This window comes from Lytechinus pictus, chromosome 13, assembly GCF_037042905.1.
Source record: "Lytechinus pictus isolate F3 Inbred chromosome 13, Lp3.0, whole genome shotgun sequence".
Taxonomy (NCBI): domain Eukaryota; kingdom Metazoa; phylum Echinodermata; class Echinoidea; order Temnopleuroida; family Toxopneustidae; genus Lytechinus; species Lytechinus pictus.
Genome location: NC_087257.1, coordinates 24,942,234 through 24,959,731, shown reverse-complemented (window position 1 = coordinate 24,959,731; position 17,498 = coordinate 24,942,234). Strand labels below are relative to the sequence as shown.

The window sequence follows — 17,498 nt, the reverse complement described above, 5'->3', positions numbered from 1 at the left end:
AGGTCCAATCTGGACTAACTATGGATATGCGCAAGCTCTGAATAGGGCTCATCCTGAAAAGCTGCTCTCACATGAGCAATACCACGAGTCTTGTCCTACTTATCGCGATCGCGATCGTGAAGTGAAATCACATACCCTGATCGATGTTTACATAGAGATGAAATGATTATGAAAAAAAAAATTCTCAAGTTTTTTTTTTTTGCAGGAGCAGGGGAGACGGGATGAGACACCAATTCCCAGCTGCATGGTCGGCATAGTACCCACATGCTGTCTACGTTGTACGTCATTTTCATCGTACTGAATTGCCACGGTAGAAAGTTCTTAGGCCCCCGGTAGAAGTCTAGAACCATGTTAACTTACTTATTGTGACGATCTTTTTTTTTTTTTTTTTTTTTGGGGGGGGGGGTTGCTTTTGTCCTTTTTAAGGACCCTCTCCCCAAGCTAGATAAACCGTTTCCTATGTTTTCTTCCTCCGTCGCCGCTTCCCCTCAACCATCCCCCTCCACCACCACCACCCAATAACCCCTTTTCTGCATCTGCATTCAAAAGTTTTGGTGCATAAGGGTTTCAGAACAAACAAAATATTAAGGGTTTGAATGGTGAGACTACACACGTAGAGATAATACATTGCTATTTTAGTTTGACGTTACGCTAGTGTACAAATCAGACCCCGTAAGATTGATAAATTCTATTGTTTCGTCTGGCGGCTACACCCCACCACCAAAAATGTCTGGGACTATTTTTTTCAATGACCCTGATGCCAAGCAAGACAATATCCCACCAATTTAATGAGGTTTTTTTTCAGCTAGGCTAGCCTAGTTTTGGGGGGTCCTTTTCAAACCCCTCCTGACTACACCCACCATCTACGACAAGCAAGACGCGCATTTCCTTACTCTATATTGCAATGAAGATGAAAATTGGTAACCTTCTCGGCTAGGCAGAAGCTGCTCGCTCCCATACTATAAGGGTATGTTTGATTTCATGAACGCAATCACTGGCTTGCTATACTTCGAAAAAAAAAAACAATTCTTTGTCGATTATAATTGCTGACTTTCACCCACAGAGGAGCGTGTATATTGGGGCGACCGGGCTCTTCAGCGGATTGAATCGGTGTATCTTGATGGATCTGATCGTCGCATTCACGTGACCCATGTCAAAGATCTAACTTCATTTGATCCGTATGGAATAGCCCTACGAGGAGAACAGGATGCAATTCACTTCACGGAATTTTCAACGGGGTTACTATTCCGGTTGAAACCGAGTGCTACAGAACCGATGGCTACACAAGTTAAGACACCCACGTCGTCCCCGGCGCTACCAGATGCACCTAGATTGATCTTGTTTATTTCAGGTAGAGAGGTAGAGGTAGAAACAAAATAATTATCCTAGGAAACGCTCGTTCCAGGGGGCCACTTCATGAAGCTGTTCGTAAGTCCCGGGTCGTAAGTTAAAAGCGACTTTAAAAACGACTGGTGATTCTTTCTTACCCGCTAAATTATCGCCTATAGTGTATACCATTTACCAAAAGAAAGGATCACCAGTCGTTCTTATCTTACCAACAACTTTATGAAACACCCACCAGGTTGGTGTTTCACAAACCTGTTCGTAACTAAGTTACGATTTACGAGCGACCTTCTTATGAGCAAAATCCAAACTAATGAAATTGCCGGTGCGCATAATATTCAAGAAAGGATCACCAGTCGTTCGTATAAAGTCGCTCGTAACTTACGGACAGCTCTTCGAGGTACCCACCAAGTTATTTCTAGCCGAAACACAATTCTACACACACCTTCTATAGACAAGACCAATATGGGGAGAACTTGAGTTCAAGGAGCATTTTGGGGTAAAAGTTGGAAACCGGTCTATTTCACCTAATTTGAATGTGCTGAATCTGATAAGACCGGTTCCCAAGCCAATTTTTCATGTTTTGACCACCTAATTTGCATAAACAAAATGGCTGCCAAATTGACAATTTATAATCTTATTTCTACAATATTCTTTTATAATATTCGCTTTCACCGATATGGATACTGCAAAATCCTGCATACTTAACATGTACCATTTGGGAAAATTTGTTAATTCTGTTTGCGACTAATTAATTATGCAAATTTATGCATATTTTGCAATATTATGCTATAATTTGATAATTACACCTAAAATGTTTATTATTTTGGGTACAAATAGCATTTGTATCAGTATGATAATTGTTTAGCCCTTAAATATAATACTCAAGTCAATTTTTATATATATTTTATTGTTCTTTGATATTTCTTTTGTGTTCTTGTATTTTCTGCCATTTGCTTTGTATATATGTTTGATATGAGATCTTTAAAAAACTCATTTCAATGGCAGACAAATATTAAGCTTCAATGATTGAATCATTTGATAAACTTCTTTTGCCACAACTGTTAATTGTACTCAGGAACAAATACACACACATGCTCCCACACCCACACCTGTATATAGAAAGTAATATACTTGCAAGGTATAGTAGACATTGATGCTGATCCTATAATCATGACAATTACCAAATTCAATGAACCCGTAAGAAAAAGAAGAGTTTAGAAGTTGGAAAACCTGTAATCATGCTGAACTTAAATTTCTTAAAATAGATATATTAAAATGTTTGATAACAGATCAAATAATCAATTAAACGTATGATTTACGCAGTGTAGTTTATCAATCGGATATAAGTATCAGTACATTGTTATTATCCTTGTAGCAAAATTATATCTTTTGATTCAGCTACATCAGAACTGCAATCATGGCAATTAACCAAAAAACAATTTGTAATAAATGCAAAGGGTCTGTATTACTGGATCACTTACTATTTTTTTTTGGTCATTACCGATTTATTTATTTATTTGGCAACGATACATTTTCCCCAAGTCAACCATCAAATATGCTTTTCACACTGCACTTTTTGTCCTAAATTGGTGGGGCTAAGGGGGGGGGGGGGGTCTTAGCCCCACCAATTTCCCGGGGTTAAGCTTAGCCCACTTCGTTTTCACACTACGTTTTAGCAAAGTGGGCTAGCACGGTAAATAGTACCGTACTATCTGGCCCTGCAAAAAAGCAGAGTTAGCCGGCTTATTGTGGTGCTAGCACCACAATTGCGGTGCTAAGAGATGCAGTGTGAAACGAAACAGGGCTAAGCATTAGCCAATCACAGAAGTCGAAATTGCACGTTAATCGCGCTCTGTATGGTAAAATCATCAATATTTATGAGCTGTGTGATTGCCCGGGGTTAAGGCGTTAACCCCGGCTAAGCAATAGTACGGGGTTAAGAAAGACAGTGTGAATCGAAAAAAAAAAGATAGTATGGGTTAAGGATAGTCCGGGGTTAAGGATAGTATGGGGTCAAGGAAATGCAGTGTGAAAAGCATAAAAGTGATAACTGAAAACCACAGCTTTTATCCAATCCTTGCCTTGGAAGATTCTTTGACGAACGATACTAAATACAGAAGAGGAAATAAAAACATGGGGCTAAACACAGATTAGCTCCATGGTTAAAACATGGGCAAAACAAGGTTTCCAGCCCAGTCACTGCCCAATGCATAACAAATTCTCACAGTGTGTCCTATGGTTAAAAAGTGCTAGAGATGCCTGTTGAAGGTAAACCAGCATGGAGACAGTTGCAGAAGTCCAGTCTAGAGGTTATCCGGTCATGGATGATATTTTCTGCACCACCTAATGTAAGACAATGTCTGATCTCAGCAATTCTGTGGAGCATGTAATATGCAGATTGGCAGACATGTGATGTGTGTTTCTTCATGCTCATTGTTCTATCAAAGACTACGCCAAGAGATCTAGCCTTGCATACTAGAGATATATAGCTTCCTCACCTATTAAGACTGGAATTGTAGTCATAATAATTACGCATATATGGAGATGACGGAACAAGATACTTCGCTTTTTATTGTTAAGCTCCAGGAAGTTGACCCTCATCCCAAAATCGAATCCTCATTGGCAGCACCGACAACAGCAGCTGCACGAACCTCTGTATATTTACCTTTTGGATCAAAAGTGAGGTATACAGCTGGATGTCATCAGCATAGAAGTGTATACCAAGACCATGTTGCCACATTACCGGGCACATTACAGAGCCAAGAGGAGTGATGTACAGTTTGAAGAACAAGGGACAAGGACAGACTCCCAAGGAACTCCATATCAAAGGTTATTCACAGGAGACTGCATGCCAGTGATGAATACAGCTTCATACAGCTCTGTTGGCAAGGTAAGAGGAAACCTGCCATTGGAGTGCAGAATCATCAATTCCACAGACTGTCAGTCTCCCAAGAAGAATGACATGTTCACTGGTATCAAAACCGGTTGACAAGTCAAACATAACTTTATTAGGCAACTGCTTTCCTCATAGAAAGAGAAATCCTGGCTCTACAATCGAAGAAATTCTCGACCTAGACTTTGATGGTGATATCTCAGACTCGCATGCAGCCTATCAGAGCTGGGTAAGCTATTGGATGCTGTTGGGTTTAAAACCGATCAAAATAAGTGGATTAATAATCACCTACAGGAACGCCAAACATGCCAGGAACCCACCATCCTCTGAAAGATATCTTCGTTATCAATTTGAAATAGTCTATCTTATGAAGATATGAAGATGTGTGAATATTAGAAGTTCGATAAATGACCTTGAAGACATTACACAATTCACTGCGGTATTGAAAAGGTGCACTCCGAGCATTTCAACACCTGAAACAAGATCTGGTTAGACAGCAGATTCTCTCTCAAGACAAAAGTTAAGGTTTTCTCTATGGATCTGTGACATGAGAATCGGACATATCTCAAGAACACAAACACGATGACTTCGATACGAACTGCCTCTGCAGAATACTTGTACTAATTGGTTTGATTTCAACAATTAGAGATGACTTTTATAATATGAGGCTGCCCTATCAATCAAGCCATCCAATGGAACACCAAATCGATGATAACTGACATTAATTATTATCCTTTTTTTATTAAAAAAAAATCTGACACAAGTCCTTCTCCGATGTGCTCATTATTGAACCTCATACATTATTGTGTCTATCCTCTCCTCTATTTTCTCCTCTCCTGTCCGCTTATCCGCTTCCTACCGGTTATTTGTTTACGGCATCAATCACATTTTTCGTGCATTATATTCTTTCCAGGTTATTTTATATACTTTTTCTCCTTTTATACACATCATTGAATCCAGTTTGCTTGAGTCCACGACGGCATGTGTTCTATCTACATACAGCAACACCCATCCATCTTCTCAGGGCATTCTCCCCTTTTTTATTTTTTTTTATTTTTTTTCCCCTTCTCTTTTTCTGGGGGGGGGGGGGTGGGGTGGGGAAGGGTGGATATTTTTAGGACGGGTTGTTTTGTCCTTTATCTTACTGTATATTTTTGATAACTTTGTATTTATTTTGTGAGTATTTCCCTCTCAGTTATTGATTTTTTTCTCATTTGATTATCTGTATTTATACTTTGCTATTTTGTTATTTGTTGTGTTATCTATTTTTTTAGGGGCCCACATTGTACAAGCATTGCTTTTTAGTGGGTCCCTCCATTTCCATCTTAATTTAATTTCTATTGAAAAATAGTATACTTATTTAAAACCTACAATGTGTTGCCCAAATTGTCTAAGTGTTTTTTTTTTTTTTTCACAACATATGTATCATTATTTTCTTTTTTTTTGCAACGTATACAAATATTTATGTTTATATATGGTATACAATTAATGTATGTACAATTGATGGAAGTGAAATAAATAAATTTGAATTTGAATTTGAATTTGAATTTGATCATTCAACACCCCGAAGGTAAAGGTGTATATCAAGCTGGGGAAGCTGGATGCCTCTAAGTTGGATGAAGCGGCAATCATTGATAGGACAGGTGCAGTACTGCATTGGAAAAGATATATTATGGAGATGCACATGTAATCCGTTAATGAAGTCCAATGATAAAAAAAAATTATTAAAAGGATATGCAGTGACTTATTCGTTGTGGGACTTTAGAACATCACAGTCTGGCTTTTAAAACACGGAAAACGGTCTTATTGATAGACAAAATGAGGGATTAGATGGATTATATGTGGGTTCAGTTCTGATAATTTTTTTTTCAATATTGGGACAATTTGACGAGCGTAATGGAGAAAAACACAGGACATCTCATTTTCAGCAGACGGTTTTCACTTCCTTTTGCTGAAGAAAAACACACTAAATATATATACATGTATGTGTGATCAGATTCTGTTGGTCGGGAACATAACTACTCCAAAGGATATTAAATGCAACTGATTGACTATTAGGAGTTGAGAATTACAGTACTGTTATGATTCAAATTTAATAACTCATCATCTAAAATTGTATGATGAATTGATTGATATCATAATTCAAGATACCATTTTATAATAAAAATATAAGCAATTAATAGTGACATTCGCTTGAATACAGATAGGTTCATGAAACTCGTTGGATCTCCACCAGTGTGTTTTTAAATGGGAAGGCCCTCCGCGTAAGAGTTTACCTTTGTATGCAGATGTGGGTGTGGGAGTTGGTGCATCTGTTTATGCCCATGGATATATGCGAATAAAAAAGTGATTACATAATTAAATCATTGAAGCTAATTATTTTCTGCCATTGATAATCAATAATGTACAAAACAAAAGGTACAAAATACAAAGAAATACATAAGAAATTCAAAAACAATAAAATACATTATTATTCACTGTGATATTATATTCTAAGGGCTGTACAATTATTTATAATGATGTAAATGCTATTTGTACCAAAAATATAAACATTTGAGCTGAAATTATCAAATTATAGCACAATGATCCAAAATATGCATAAATTTGCATAATTAATTAGCCGCAAACAAAAATAACAAATTTTCCCGAAAGGTACACGTATGTATGCAGGATTTTGCAGTATTCATGTCTGTGAAAGCGAATATAATTAAAGAACATTGTCGAAATAAGATTCTGAATTGTCAATTTGGCAGCCATTTTATTTATGCAAATTAGGTGGTCAAAACATGAGAAATTCGCTTGGGAACCGATCTTATCAGATTCAGCATATTTGAATTGTGTGATATAGTCCGGTTTCCAACTTTTACCCCAAAATGCTTCTTAAAGTTTATATAGGCCTCTTTTTCCAGAATGGGTCTAGTCTATCTATCAAAAAGAATGCAAAGGTAATCATTTTACCCAACCCATTTCAAAGATAGCTGATTGACAATGTGTGTGCATATAATTCTCCCTCTAACATTGACTGTAGGGAGGGTAATCACTGAACCACCTTTTTCCATATCTCCCTATCACGTCCCTGCATGGCCATATGAATGGTGAAGAAAATGTCACGTATCTTTTTGCACTCATTTACTGGCGGAATAATTAGGACTGTTTTATTGTTTCAAACGATGAATGACATCGCGTAACGAGATGAACATGTTGATTTCCTTCCAAAATGAAGTGGTGAACATACCATTTGAAGGTAAGATATAAAATGTGACATATTTCATGAGACTATATATAGTGTAACTGAAAGAAAATAACAATATATATTATCTGTAGGCGGTTTCCAAATTAAAGCGATTGTATTTTTTCTTAATCATGTTAATGGCATGATAAAAAACGTAAAAAGTATTGAAAGAATATTTATCTTCTATAGTTTCTTTTAAAGATATGTGTAAACTTGTTGTAGGTCCATTTTGCCAAATTCCATCTTTCGGATTTCTTTTAATTTTCTTTCTTTTATTTTCAATAAAACCCAGATTCCGCAACAACCACGTCCTCAATCACGACACCATCAACCATTGATCATTTGACCACGGAATCGACAACGCCGCGGCTGACTGCAAACTCAGCAACAACCACTCAGTCCACAACCACTGCGGAATCAATCACAGACTTTTCATCATCATCATCATCATCATCATCAACATCATCATCATCATCATTATCATCATCTTTCGTTAACTCAGTAACCACTACTCAATCGATAACCACTGACGAACCGATCACGGACCCATTGATATCGCCGATTATGAACTCAAAACGCTTCGCACTCGGTGTCAACGTCTGTGTGAGGGATCACGTGATTTCCACCGCGCGTGTGAAGACTTCGCTTCAGTGCGCGATGATGTGCACAGGCATCAACGACTGCATATCGTTCAACTTTCACCCCGATTCTGGCCTCTGCGAATTGAATGATGGGATACCAGAGGATGTATTGGATGATATGCCAACATCCGATTTGCCTGAGAGTAGTTGTCGCTATTTTGAAATGAAAGAAATTAATTGAACAATAAAATAGCCTAATAGTATAGTACAGACATTGTAATTTTTGGTTCAACTTTTAATTTCTGTTTGGGAATTGTCCTTTCCTAATGTTCAAAAGGTAGAGTACACTAATATCAACAAAAATATATTCAAAAGTTATCATCAATTAAGCAATATTTCACAAGTACATAGGCCTATAAAGTAAGGTAATAATAGGGCTAAGACGGTAGCTTCACACAGTGTCTAAATGTCCTGGGCTTAATGATCTCCTTTACATAGTATATGACTGCCTTTCCCGCCATTGGCGCACATACTCTTGGTCATTCTTGATCCTAAAGACCTCGAACTTAATTACCATATCACCAAGGAAAATCACACTCATCCAGGCAAAATGTCTTACAAAACAATAATAATATATAAAATTTATAGAGCGCTAGCACAAACATGTACTTGATCAAGGTCAAACACCCATTAGATGCAAAAATAGAAAAGATTGATATAGATTGATGTGGATATTGATGTACATGGATATTGGTGTTGATATATACATGTAGATATTAATGTAGATGTAAATACAACTATCGATAAATATCATACCTCAAAATCATAAAGAACAAACAACCAATAGAAGGATGTACTAGATGCAAAAATCTTGATATAAATAGATGTGGATATTGATGTACAGTTGATGTTGATGTACAAGTAGATGTTGATGTAGATAAATAAAAGGATGTACTGTCTGGATCAAGGTAAAACAGCCTTTTAATATATTCATGATATTATGCAAGAATATTCATATATAGATATTTATGTACATTGATATTGGTGTTGATATACATGTATATATTGAAGTAGATATTAATGTAAATTAATGTGTATTTAGCCAACACGTAATTTAGTTTCACAAAGCATGAATAAATTAGTCGTACCTCAAATATCAACAAAATCATATGGCGAACGTTCGTTTACTCATGCAGCCCCTGTTTTATGGATCAAACTCCCAAATTCCCTTAAAACAATCGATTCAGTTAACAAATTCACAACAGCTCTTAAAACATACTTATTCAAATTGTACCTAGCCTCAACAAAATGAACTCACCAACACCTCTCTTCCTCTCCTTTGTTTTCCCAAGCGCATAGAGACTATTTGTTATGTGTTATGTGCTATACAAAAACTGAACATTATTATTATTATCGATACAATACTATCAATAGATATCATACCTCAAAGGCATAATAGTGTAAGTACAAACAAACAATGCAAGGATGTACTGGATCAAGGTCAAACAGACTTTTAATATATGCAAAAATATTAATATAGATAGATGTAGATATTGATGTACATGGATATTGCTTTTGATTATAGATATTGATGTATACAGATGTAATTGTAAATGAGGAGCAGAACATAAAACTATATGGGGCATTATTAAAAAAAATATAGTCACACTTTTTCCTTTCCTACTCCTTCTCTTCTTTGTTGTTGTCTGGGTCGTGACAATTGTAGTGTTTAGGTTCCCCGCCCTCGAATTTTATCAATTCTGTATCAGATTTGTCAGGAGCGGCGGAACCGGGTGGCACTCCCCCCCCCCCTCCATTCCTCGTAGGAAAAATGCCCTTTTTTCAAAATGGAAAGTGCCCTTTTTTTCAAAATAAAATGTGCCTTTTTTCAAAATGAAAAACCCTTTTTGAAGCAAAACACAATACATCTTAAGTTAGAAAATCACAAATTCTTTGCTCGCGTTTTGCGCTTGCATCAATCATTGTTTAATAAGGTACTAATTTTGTTCTTGGTTACAAAAAGTACTTAGAATGTCAAGTTTTCAGGTTGGAAAATCCGAATTTTCAGCTCGCGCTTCGCGTTTGCATTATTCGATTGGTGAGATATGTATCCTATTATCAGTCATTTTCATGTCTTATTAAATGAAATGTCCAAAAGTCTGAGCTTGCGATTCGCGCTCGCAACATCTCGCGAGGATGTCCTTTTAACAGCAATTAGCGCATAATTGACAAAAAGCGAGTTTCACAACTTTTATTTTTTTTAACCGCTGGCTCGCTACACTCGCTCGCGGAAAAAATAAAGCCTAAATATCTATTTTATCAATCAGAAATTACTTCAAAAAGGCTTTGCTCAACTTAATCACTACAAAACACACAACTACTTCACGCAGATGATAATCTCATGGTGAAAATATCCGTTTGCACCAAAATGCCGATTTTGACATATGAATGCTCTTTTTTGGCTCAGTGCCCCCCCCCCCAAACGAAAATACGTTCCGCCACCCCTGAGACCTGTGTTTTACAATCTATCAGGTACATGTAGACCACGTAACGCATCGAATGTGAGGATGTTGAATATTGCAAAGACTAACGCGCACTCTAATTACCTCTTCCCCCTTTTAATGGAACGAATATCATGAACTATGCATTCTTCCACAAGTTCATATGCGCCGGGAAATTTTCTGCTTTTGATCAGACATTTTCACGTCACCATACATTGCTCGCCACTCAAATAAAGCCTAAATATCTATTTTATCAATCAGAAATTACTTCAAAAAGGCTTTGCTCAACTTAATCACTACAAAACACACAACTACTTCACGCAGATGATAATCTCATGGTGAAAATATCCGTTTGCACCAAAATGCCGATTTTGACATATGAATGCTCTTTTTTGGCTCAGTGCCCCCCCCCCCAACGAAAATACGTTCCGCCACCCCTGAGACCTGTGTTTTACAATCTATCAGGTAGACCACGTAACGCATCGAATGTGAGGATGTTGAATATTGCAAAGACTAACGCGCACTCTAATTACCTCTTCCCCCTTTTAATGGAACGAATATCATGAACTATGCATTCTTCCACAAGTTCATATGCGCCGGGAAATTTTCTGCTTTTGATCAGACATTTTCACGTCACCATACATTGCTCGCCACTCTATCTCGCGCACCCATCGTATGAAGTGGAAATGTTTGTTTGGAAAATGTTTGTTTGGAATGTTGTTTGTGTTTTTCTGGTTCTGTTTTGGACAAGTTGCGAAGGAGTATGGCTACTGGGCGATGAGTTGGTAGGGTCGCCCGTTGATGATCCGTGCTGTGGAACCAGCGGCTTCGGAGGTGTCTCGGGCACAAGTAAGTGATCTTATTCAATCAAACACATAATTTTTTGTGTCGAGTCAGTGATGCGATGCTCGGGCATTATTTTTTTATCTTGGTTATTAATATTAGACATACTATTTAAAAAAATATTTCCAAGGATCTCATATTTCTTCAACTCTTTCGACATACCAGCCAGAAACATAATATAAATAATAGGAATATTTTGTTAAGATTACAAAAAAGAGTTGCTAGAATTGTGGGAAAGAACTTTGATTATACCGAGTTACCGACAATGACATATGAGAATTAAATTTCATTTCAAACTTTCAACAAATTTACAAAGTGATTACAAAGAAACGATTGAAATGGCAGGTTTTCGAAAACAATACGTCGTTATTTCTTTGCATGTGTTGTATGTAATTTGATTGATGGTTTTTCTTTTATATAGAAATTCAATGAATACAAGGCTTGCCAATACACTAAACGTTATGATACAAAAAAAAAAAGTAAAGTGTAACCTTAAAATGATGTTTTGATAAATAAATAGATAAATATAAACTCTCTCGCATAAAAAAAGTTTCTCACTACTAAAATCAATTGATGTGCTTCAACTACTCCTCTCTTCTATTCTTATTTGAAGCTCCTTTGCCCCTTCCCAAGACCTGTTTTGATATTCGAGAATTCGGCGGCGGGCAAGATGCGGTCTACACCATATTCGTATCTGATATCAACAAGTGTGGGAGAAAAGATGTCTTCTGTGAACAACAGCAAGAGGGGGGTGGATGGACGGTACGAAGATACAAATTAACATTGTTTGTATTTATTTATTTTCTTTGTCTGTTTTGTCATGATTCCACTTTGACCGTGTATAAATAAAATTTGCTAATGTGAAATACAACCCGATATAAAAGAAAAATATATTGTTACAAGCATTGAAATCGTTATATTTACCCTTTTCCCCTTTCCTTCATTGAAGTGGCTCCTGGTCTGCCCCGTATGCAGGGGCGGATCCAGGATTTTCGAAAAGGGGGCACATTTTCCTAAGGAAAATTTGACAAGCAAAAAAAAAAAAAAAAAAAGAAACGTCATCACTTGTGCATGAACGGCATATTCCCATTAAAAATATTTGCTGTGACTCTCAAGGGGGGGGGAGGGCAAAATTGTGTATGAAAGACATATTCACATTAAAAATAAAAGGGGTGCACATCCGTCACTGCCCTTATGGCACTGCCTTTTTAATCACTAGTCAATTTAAAAAAATCAAGATTTTAGATATTTTTGCCTGTTTAAGACCACAAGCATTCGTTCTCCGCATGCAATAACATAGATTTGAATATTTTTTTCATTTGATAGAAGTATAACAAAAAAATATAAATATTCAAAATAAGTCATACACAAGCCTACCAAAATGTATCAAATATTCAATTAATGATTAGCAAAATAAAAATATTCAGTCTTTCAAGCGGTATGATATGGTTTGACAATTAAATACGCAGGTAGTCCAAAGGAGGTGGGGAGGACGAGAGAACTTCAATCGACCATGGACCGATTACGTAAGAGGTTTTGGCAATCTTCAGGGGGAGTTCTTCTTAGGCTTGGATTGGATATACCGGATCTCAATGCAGAGGAGACACGAAATGAGGATCGAACTGAGGGACTCACAGTGGACAGAAATATTCACAAAGTAAGTAGCCCAGAGGATATGTTATGTACTGGTGGGGGAGGTTAGGGACTGATACCCCCCCCCCCTCGTATTGTTTTTTCTTTTTTAGCATGATACTATCATCAACATTTGGTTTTGTATAATTATACAGTTATATAACTTTATTAAATGTGATTATATTCGCTATAAAAGCGGAACATTATGTCTTAAATGATTTTAGGCATAAGGGGGCGGGTCATTACAAAATAAATGGGTAATACATTGCAATGGGTCAGATGTGGTGCTATGTCGGTATTTACGTTATTACTTACATAACATCATTATCACTCTACATCCGAACCCCATCGCTCCTCCTCTCCTCCATCATCTCATCCGGAAGTTTAAAAAAAAACATTTAACAAAAGGACCATTACAATAAAAAACTATTCTTTGATGTTTTCTTTGTCCATTGTTTGTTTTCTTTAAATGTGCATTATGTTTTTGAATGGTTATAATTACTACCATCACCATATTTTGTTTTTGTATAGATATTGGACTTTCACGCTCAGCGATGAGATCGGGAATTATACGATGAAAATCAGTGATATGGATCCAAATTCGAACGGAGGTAACTCATTTCAATTTTCTATTCAATTTTTTTCACGATGTTGATTATTGTCATTAATTGGTTTACTGAAAAAAAAACCGCATTATAACTGAGACAGAAAACGGAAAATTGATTTGTAGGTATATAGAGAGGGCTGGGTGGGATTGTAAAGGAGGGGTCCAAATATTTAATATGAAGCAATATCTAAGATATGTCATTTTTTTATTAATTCATATTATATTGATTTTATTATACGCGTACGAATGCTTTATTTGATCATAAAAATACTGTTATCTTCTAACAATCAATCAGAAGGAGGGGGCATTTTGATTATCTGAGAAGCACAGTTTCTATTGTAACTGTTGTAAGACATACTTTGTCGAGTAAAATATCTGACAAGCAAGTTTTTTTTAAATGCTCCCCAGAGCTAAATCAATCTTTTTTCTCAAGTCGTTTGTTGCTCTTCCTCTCGCTGCATTCTGTATTATGTGTTCCTATTGGCGATTTTTTTAATACCAAATATCCTTTTCAAATACCATAAAAATATATGTCATTTTAAATCCTGATAAATAGGTGACGGTCTCAGTGAACACAACAACATGCCCTTCTCGACATACGATCGTGATAACGACGGCATGCTGGCTACGAACTGTGCACGGCAAAACGGCGGTGGCTGGTGGTACCACGGAAACGACTGTTTCACGTCTAATCTAAACATGCGCTACCGCTTCGTGGGGATTGGACCGAAAAGGCGAACCGCAGGGGTTGTGTGGAACCGCGACGGACGCCAGGCGTTCTTTCCGTACGTGGAGATGAAGATTCGTCCGATGATATAGCTAGTAATCTGCGGATGCGGTACGAACTGAGGAAGACTTTAGTTGAAGAGGTGGGACTACCTGTTGTGTGACGGAAATGTAAATAAATGAACAGGACATTGAGGATATAAGAATATTCATCCCATCTATTCCCACTGAAAAGAAAACGACTCCGACCAGACTTTAAACTCTTTTTAACTTACTTAGTTTATCGGAGTTTGTGTCATGGAGATCCCAGCAACCTGGAGACCGGAGGTAACTATAATCAGGTTACCACTTGTTGGCGACTTATCGAGTCCCCTCTGGTCGCGGAGATGCAAGGTCATGCAGCCTTTTACAAGGTTCCATACATTTTCGGCCACTTCTCAATAATATTTCATTCATTATGTAGGGCTATTTATTATAGTCATTTTCTTGAATTCGCACTTGAACCTGAATTTAAACTTTTTTCTGTGACGATTCGCGGGGTTTGATTTTTTACATTCTGTTGGAATGTAAAAAAAGAAACATATGAACATCGCAAAAACATCGTGGAAAAGCCGCGACGATGAGTCGCGACCACAGAAAACTACTTCAAGTTATCGCTACCACTTCAAGGTACATTGCCATCTCGTTGAGTTGTGGGTCCTTGTGGCCCCTTGAGCACAGAAATGAATGCATATAGGACAGCTTATATCCTTGGAAAGCTTACGAGCCATATTGCAAGTTTAATACACAGTGCATTGGAATGAAACTCATGCGCGTAAAATCATATTGTCATTATTCTTATGAAAGTGCAGGAAAAATAATAAAGCTATATAACCAGTGTTCAATATTCTTCTGAATCGTCATATTTTCATTAACATTTTCTTTTGTAGAGATAATAACGGTAACCTAAGGACACCCTCTTAAACCGAAACTTCCCCCAAACATCCGTGACAATATCGTCTGGATATACCAATCCTATAGGTTGTGGATATGATTCAGGGTGTGCTGAGAGAATGGTGAATTAACAAAGAGTATTGATCTAAAAATAGAGAGAAAGAAAAGATGAATGTATTAACTTGGTCTGATCTCTAAGAAAAAAATCCACCAATAATAAACGAAATTGCAAAATAAAAATTATTATTGTTACCTGATTTAAATCTATTTTATTATCTCGATGATGCAAGAAAACATGTAAAGAGAATGAGATCGAGGCAAGAGAAATAAAATAATTTTGAAAGTTAGCATTATAGAGTGTCAATAAAAATGATTATTGTTACCTGATTTAAATCTATTTTATTATCTCGATGATGCAAGAAAACATGCAAAGAGAATGAGATCGAGGCAAGAGAAATAAAATAATTTTGAAAGTTAGTATTATAGAGTGTCAATAAAGGCCTAACATTGCCGACAAACAATCTTTTCTGTTGCAGGCTCTTGATTTTCTTGGACATTTCTTGGAGGTTTTTTTAGTATATATTTCCAAATAACTAGGGGTTAGTTGATTAGGGTGTGGGCGTTTTCGTCTTACAAATAACATTTCAAAAAAGTACATAATCCTGTATTTCAAAACCATTTCGAGATTTGAGCTTCAGTAATGTACTTTCTATTACGACAACCTTGATATAGGGACAAGATGTTGCCAAACTTTCTAAAAGGATATAGTTGGAGGTCCGGGCTCATCACATTTTTCAGCCCCCCCCCCCCACACACACACACTCACGCACTCAGAATTTGCGACAAAATATAGATTTCCATGCCTCTGGTCAAATCAAAATGAAGTCCTTCCTAATAACATCGCCAAAATAACCCCACACAATGGGAATGAGACCCACCTGACTTACAAAAAAAAAAACCTACAGTTAAAGTTTCTCATCCAGAAACCTCAAAGGATATTAGAGTGATTATGTCATTACGTTTTAATCTACATGATCTACGTACTTTCGTTACCTGAGTTAAGGAAGAACTTTACAGACAATTATCTTGTAAATTGCGTGAGTTTATACAAACACAAGCTCCGACGGAGTTGAAACTTGGATTTCATTTCTCAACCAACATGACCAAGACTTCCAGCCAATTGAATTAAGTATATCTATAAATCATTTTGTTCGTAAACAATGTCACCGGCAATATATCATTCTTTTTGCATCTTTTTTATCATGTAGTTTTGGAGATGATTTGGAAAATGGAATAACATGATGAGTAAAGGGAGTGTGATAAAACAAGCAGAGGCAAATGATATCAACGATTATAATCATAATCATTGTCACAATATTGATTATAATCATGATAATAACAATAATCATTAATCAAGATCCTTATCATAGTAATTATCCAGATCCAAATAATCATCGTAATGATGGTCACAATAATAATGATAATAACAGTCGAAATGATAATTATGATGATGTTAAAACTAATAACAAAAATGTAATAATAGTAACAATACAAATTGCGATATGTTTAATGGTAACAGTAGTAGTTATAACTAGAACTGCAATCGTTTCCGAACGATGTGCATGCATTGACGCGTCTGATTGAAAGGTCAAGTTTACCTCAGAAAAATCTTGATTAGAATCAATAGGGAAAAATCAGACAAGCACAATGCTGAAAATTTCATCAAAATCGGATGTAAAATAAGAAAGTTATGACATTTCAAAGTTTCGCTTATTTTTAACAAAATAGTTATATGAACGAGCCAGTTACATCCAAATGAGAGAGATGATGATGTCACTCACTCAAAATGGTGCATGCACTGTCATGCATGAATGATTTTAGAAAATGAAATAAGAGGTACACAATAATGCATCATGGACAACATGTCTACCAAATCGGAATGAATTTGGATGAGGAGCGGAGGCAGGGGAGGACTAACAAAAATTACATGTTAATCAAATTGGATTTTGGCAGATTTTGCACTCCATAGGAAGCTACACTCTCGAGTCAACCATTTTAGACCACATTGCACCCCATAGGTTAAGTTCGTTTTTGCGTGAAACCGATCTCATAGACATTGTGTACAATTCTGTTGTTGATAATGTGTGCATTGTGAGCAGTATACCATGTGTTCAGATTGATTTATCTTGAAATTTTCTGTTGT

General features: G+C 36.5%; 2 protein-coding genes across 3 annotated transcripts in view; both read left to right on the top strand.

The window, feature by feature from the left end:
* LOC129274275 (low-density lipoprotein receptor-related protein 1B-like) overlaps positions 1-9,727 on the top strand; it is a 28,138-nt gene extending 18,411 nt beyond the window's left edge. For both annotated transcript variants that reach the window (XM_064108765.1, XM_064108764.1), the window contains 2 exons: positions 1,064-1,351; positions 7,765-9,727. In XM_064108765.1, coding sequence (XP_063964835.1) covers positions 1,064-1,351; positions 7,765-8,294 — 818 coding nt within the window. In that variant the 3' untranslated portion in view covers positions 8,295-9,727. The remainder of the gene's footprint in view (positions 1-1,063; positions 1,352-7,764) is intronic.
* A 1,330-nt stretch (positions 9,728-11,057) lies between these two features.
* Positions 11,058-16,242, top strand: LOC129274712 (ficolin-1-like). The gene is made up of 5 exons (XM_054911470.2): positions 11,058-11,403; positions 12,011-12,159; positions 12,867-13,054; positions 13,561-13,640; positions 14,193-16,242. Exons 1-5 carry the CDS (start codon positions 11,124-11,126, stop codon positions 14,453-14,455), a joined length of 960 nt encoding a protein of 319 aa, XP_054767445.2. The 5' UTR covers positions 11,058-11,123; the 3' UTR covers positions 14,456-16,242.
* The last annotated feature ends 1,256 nt before the right edge of the window (positions 16,243-17,498 follow it).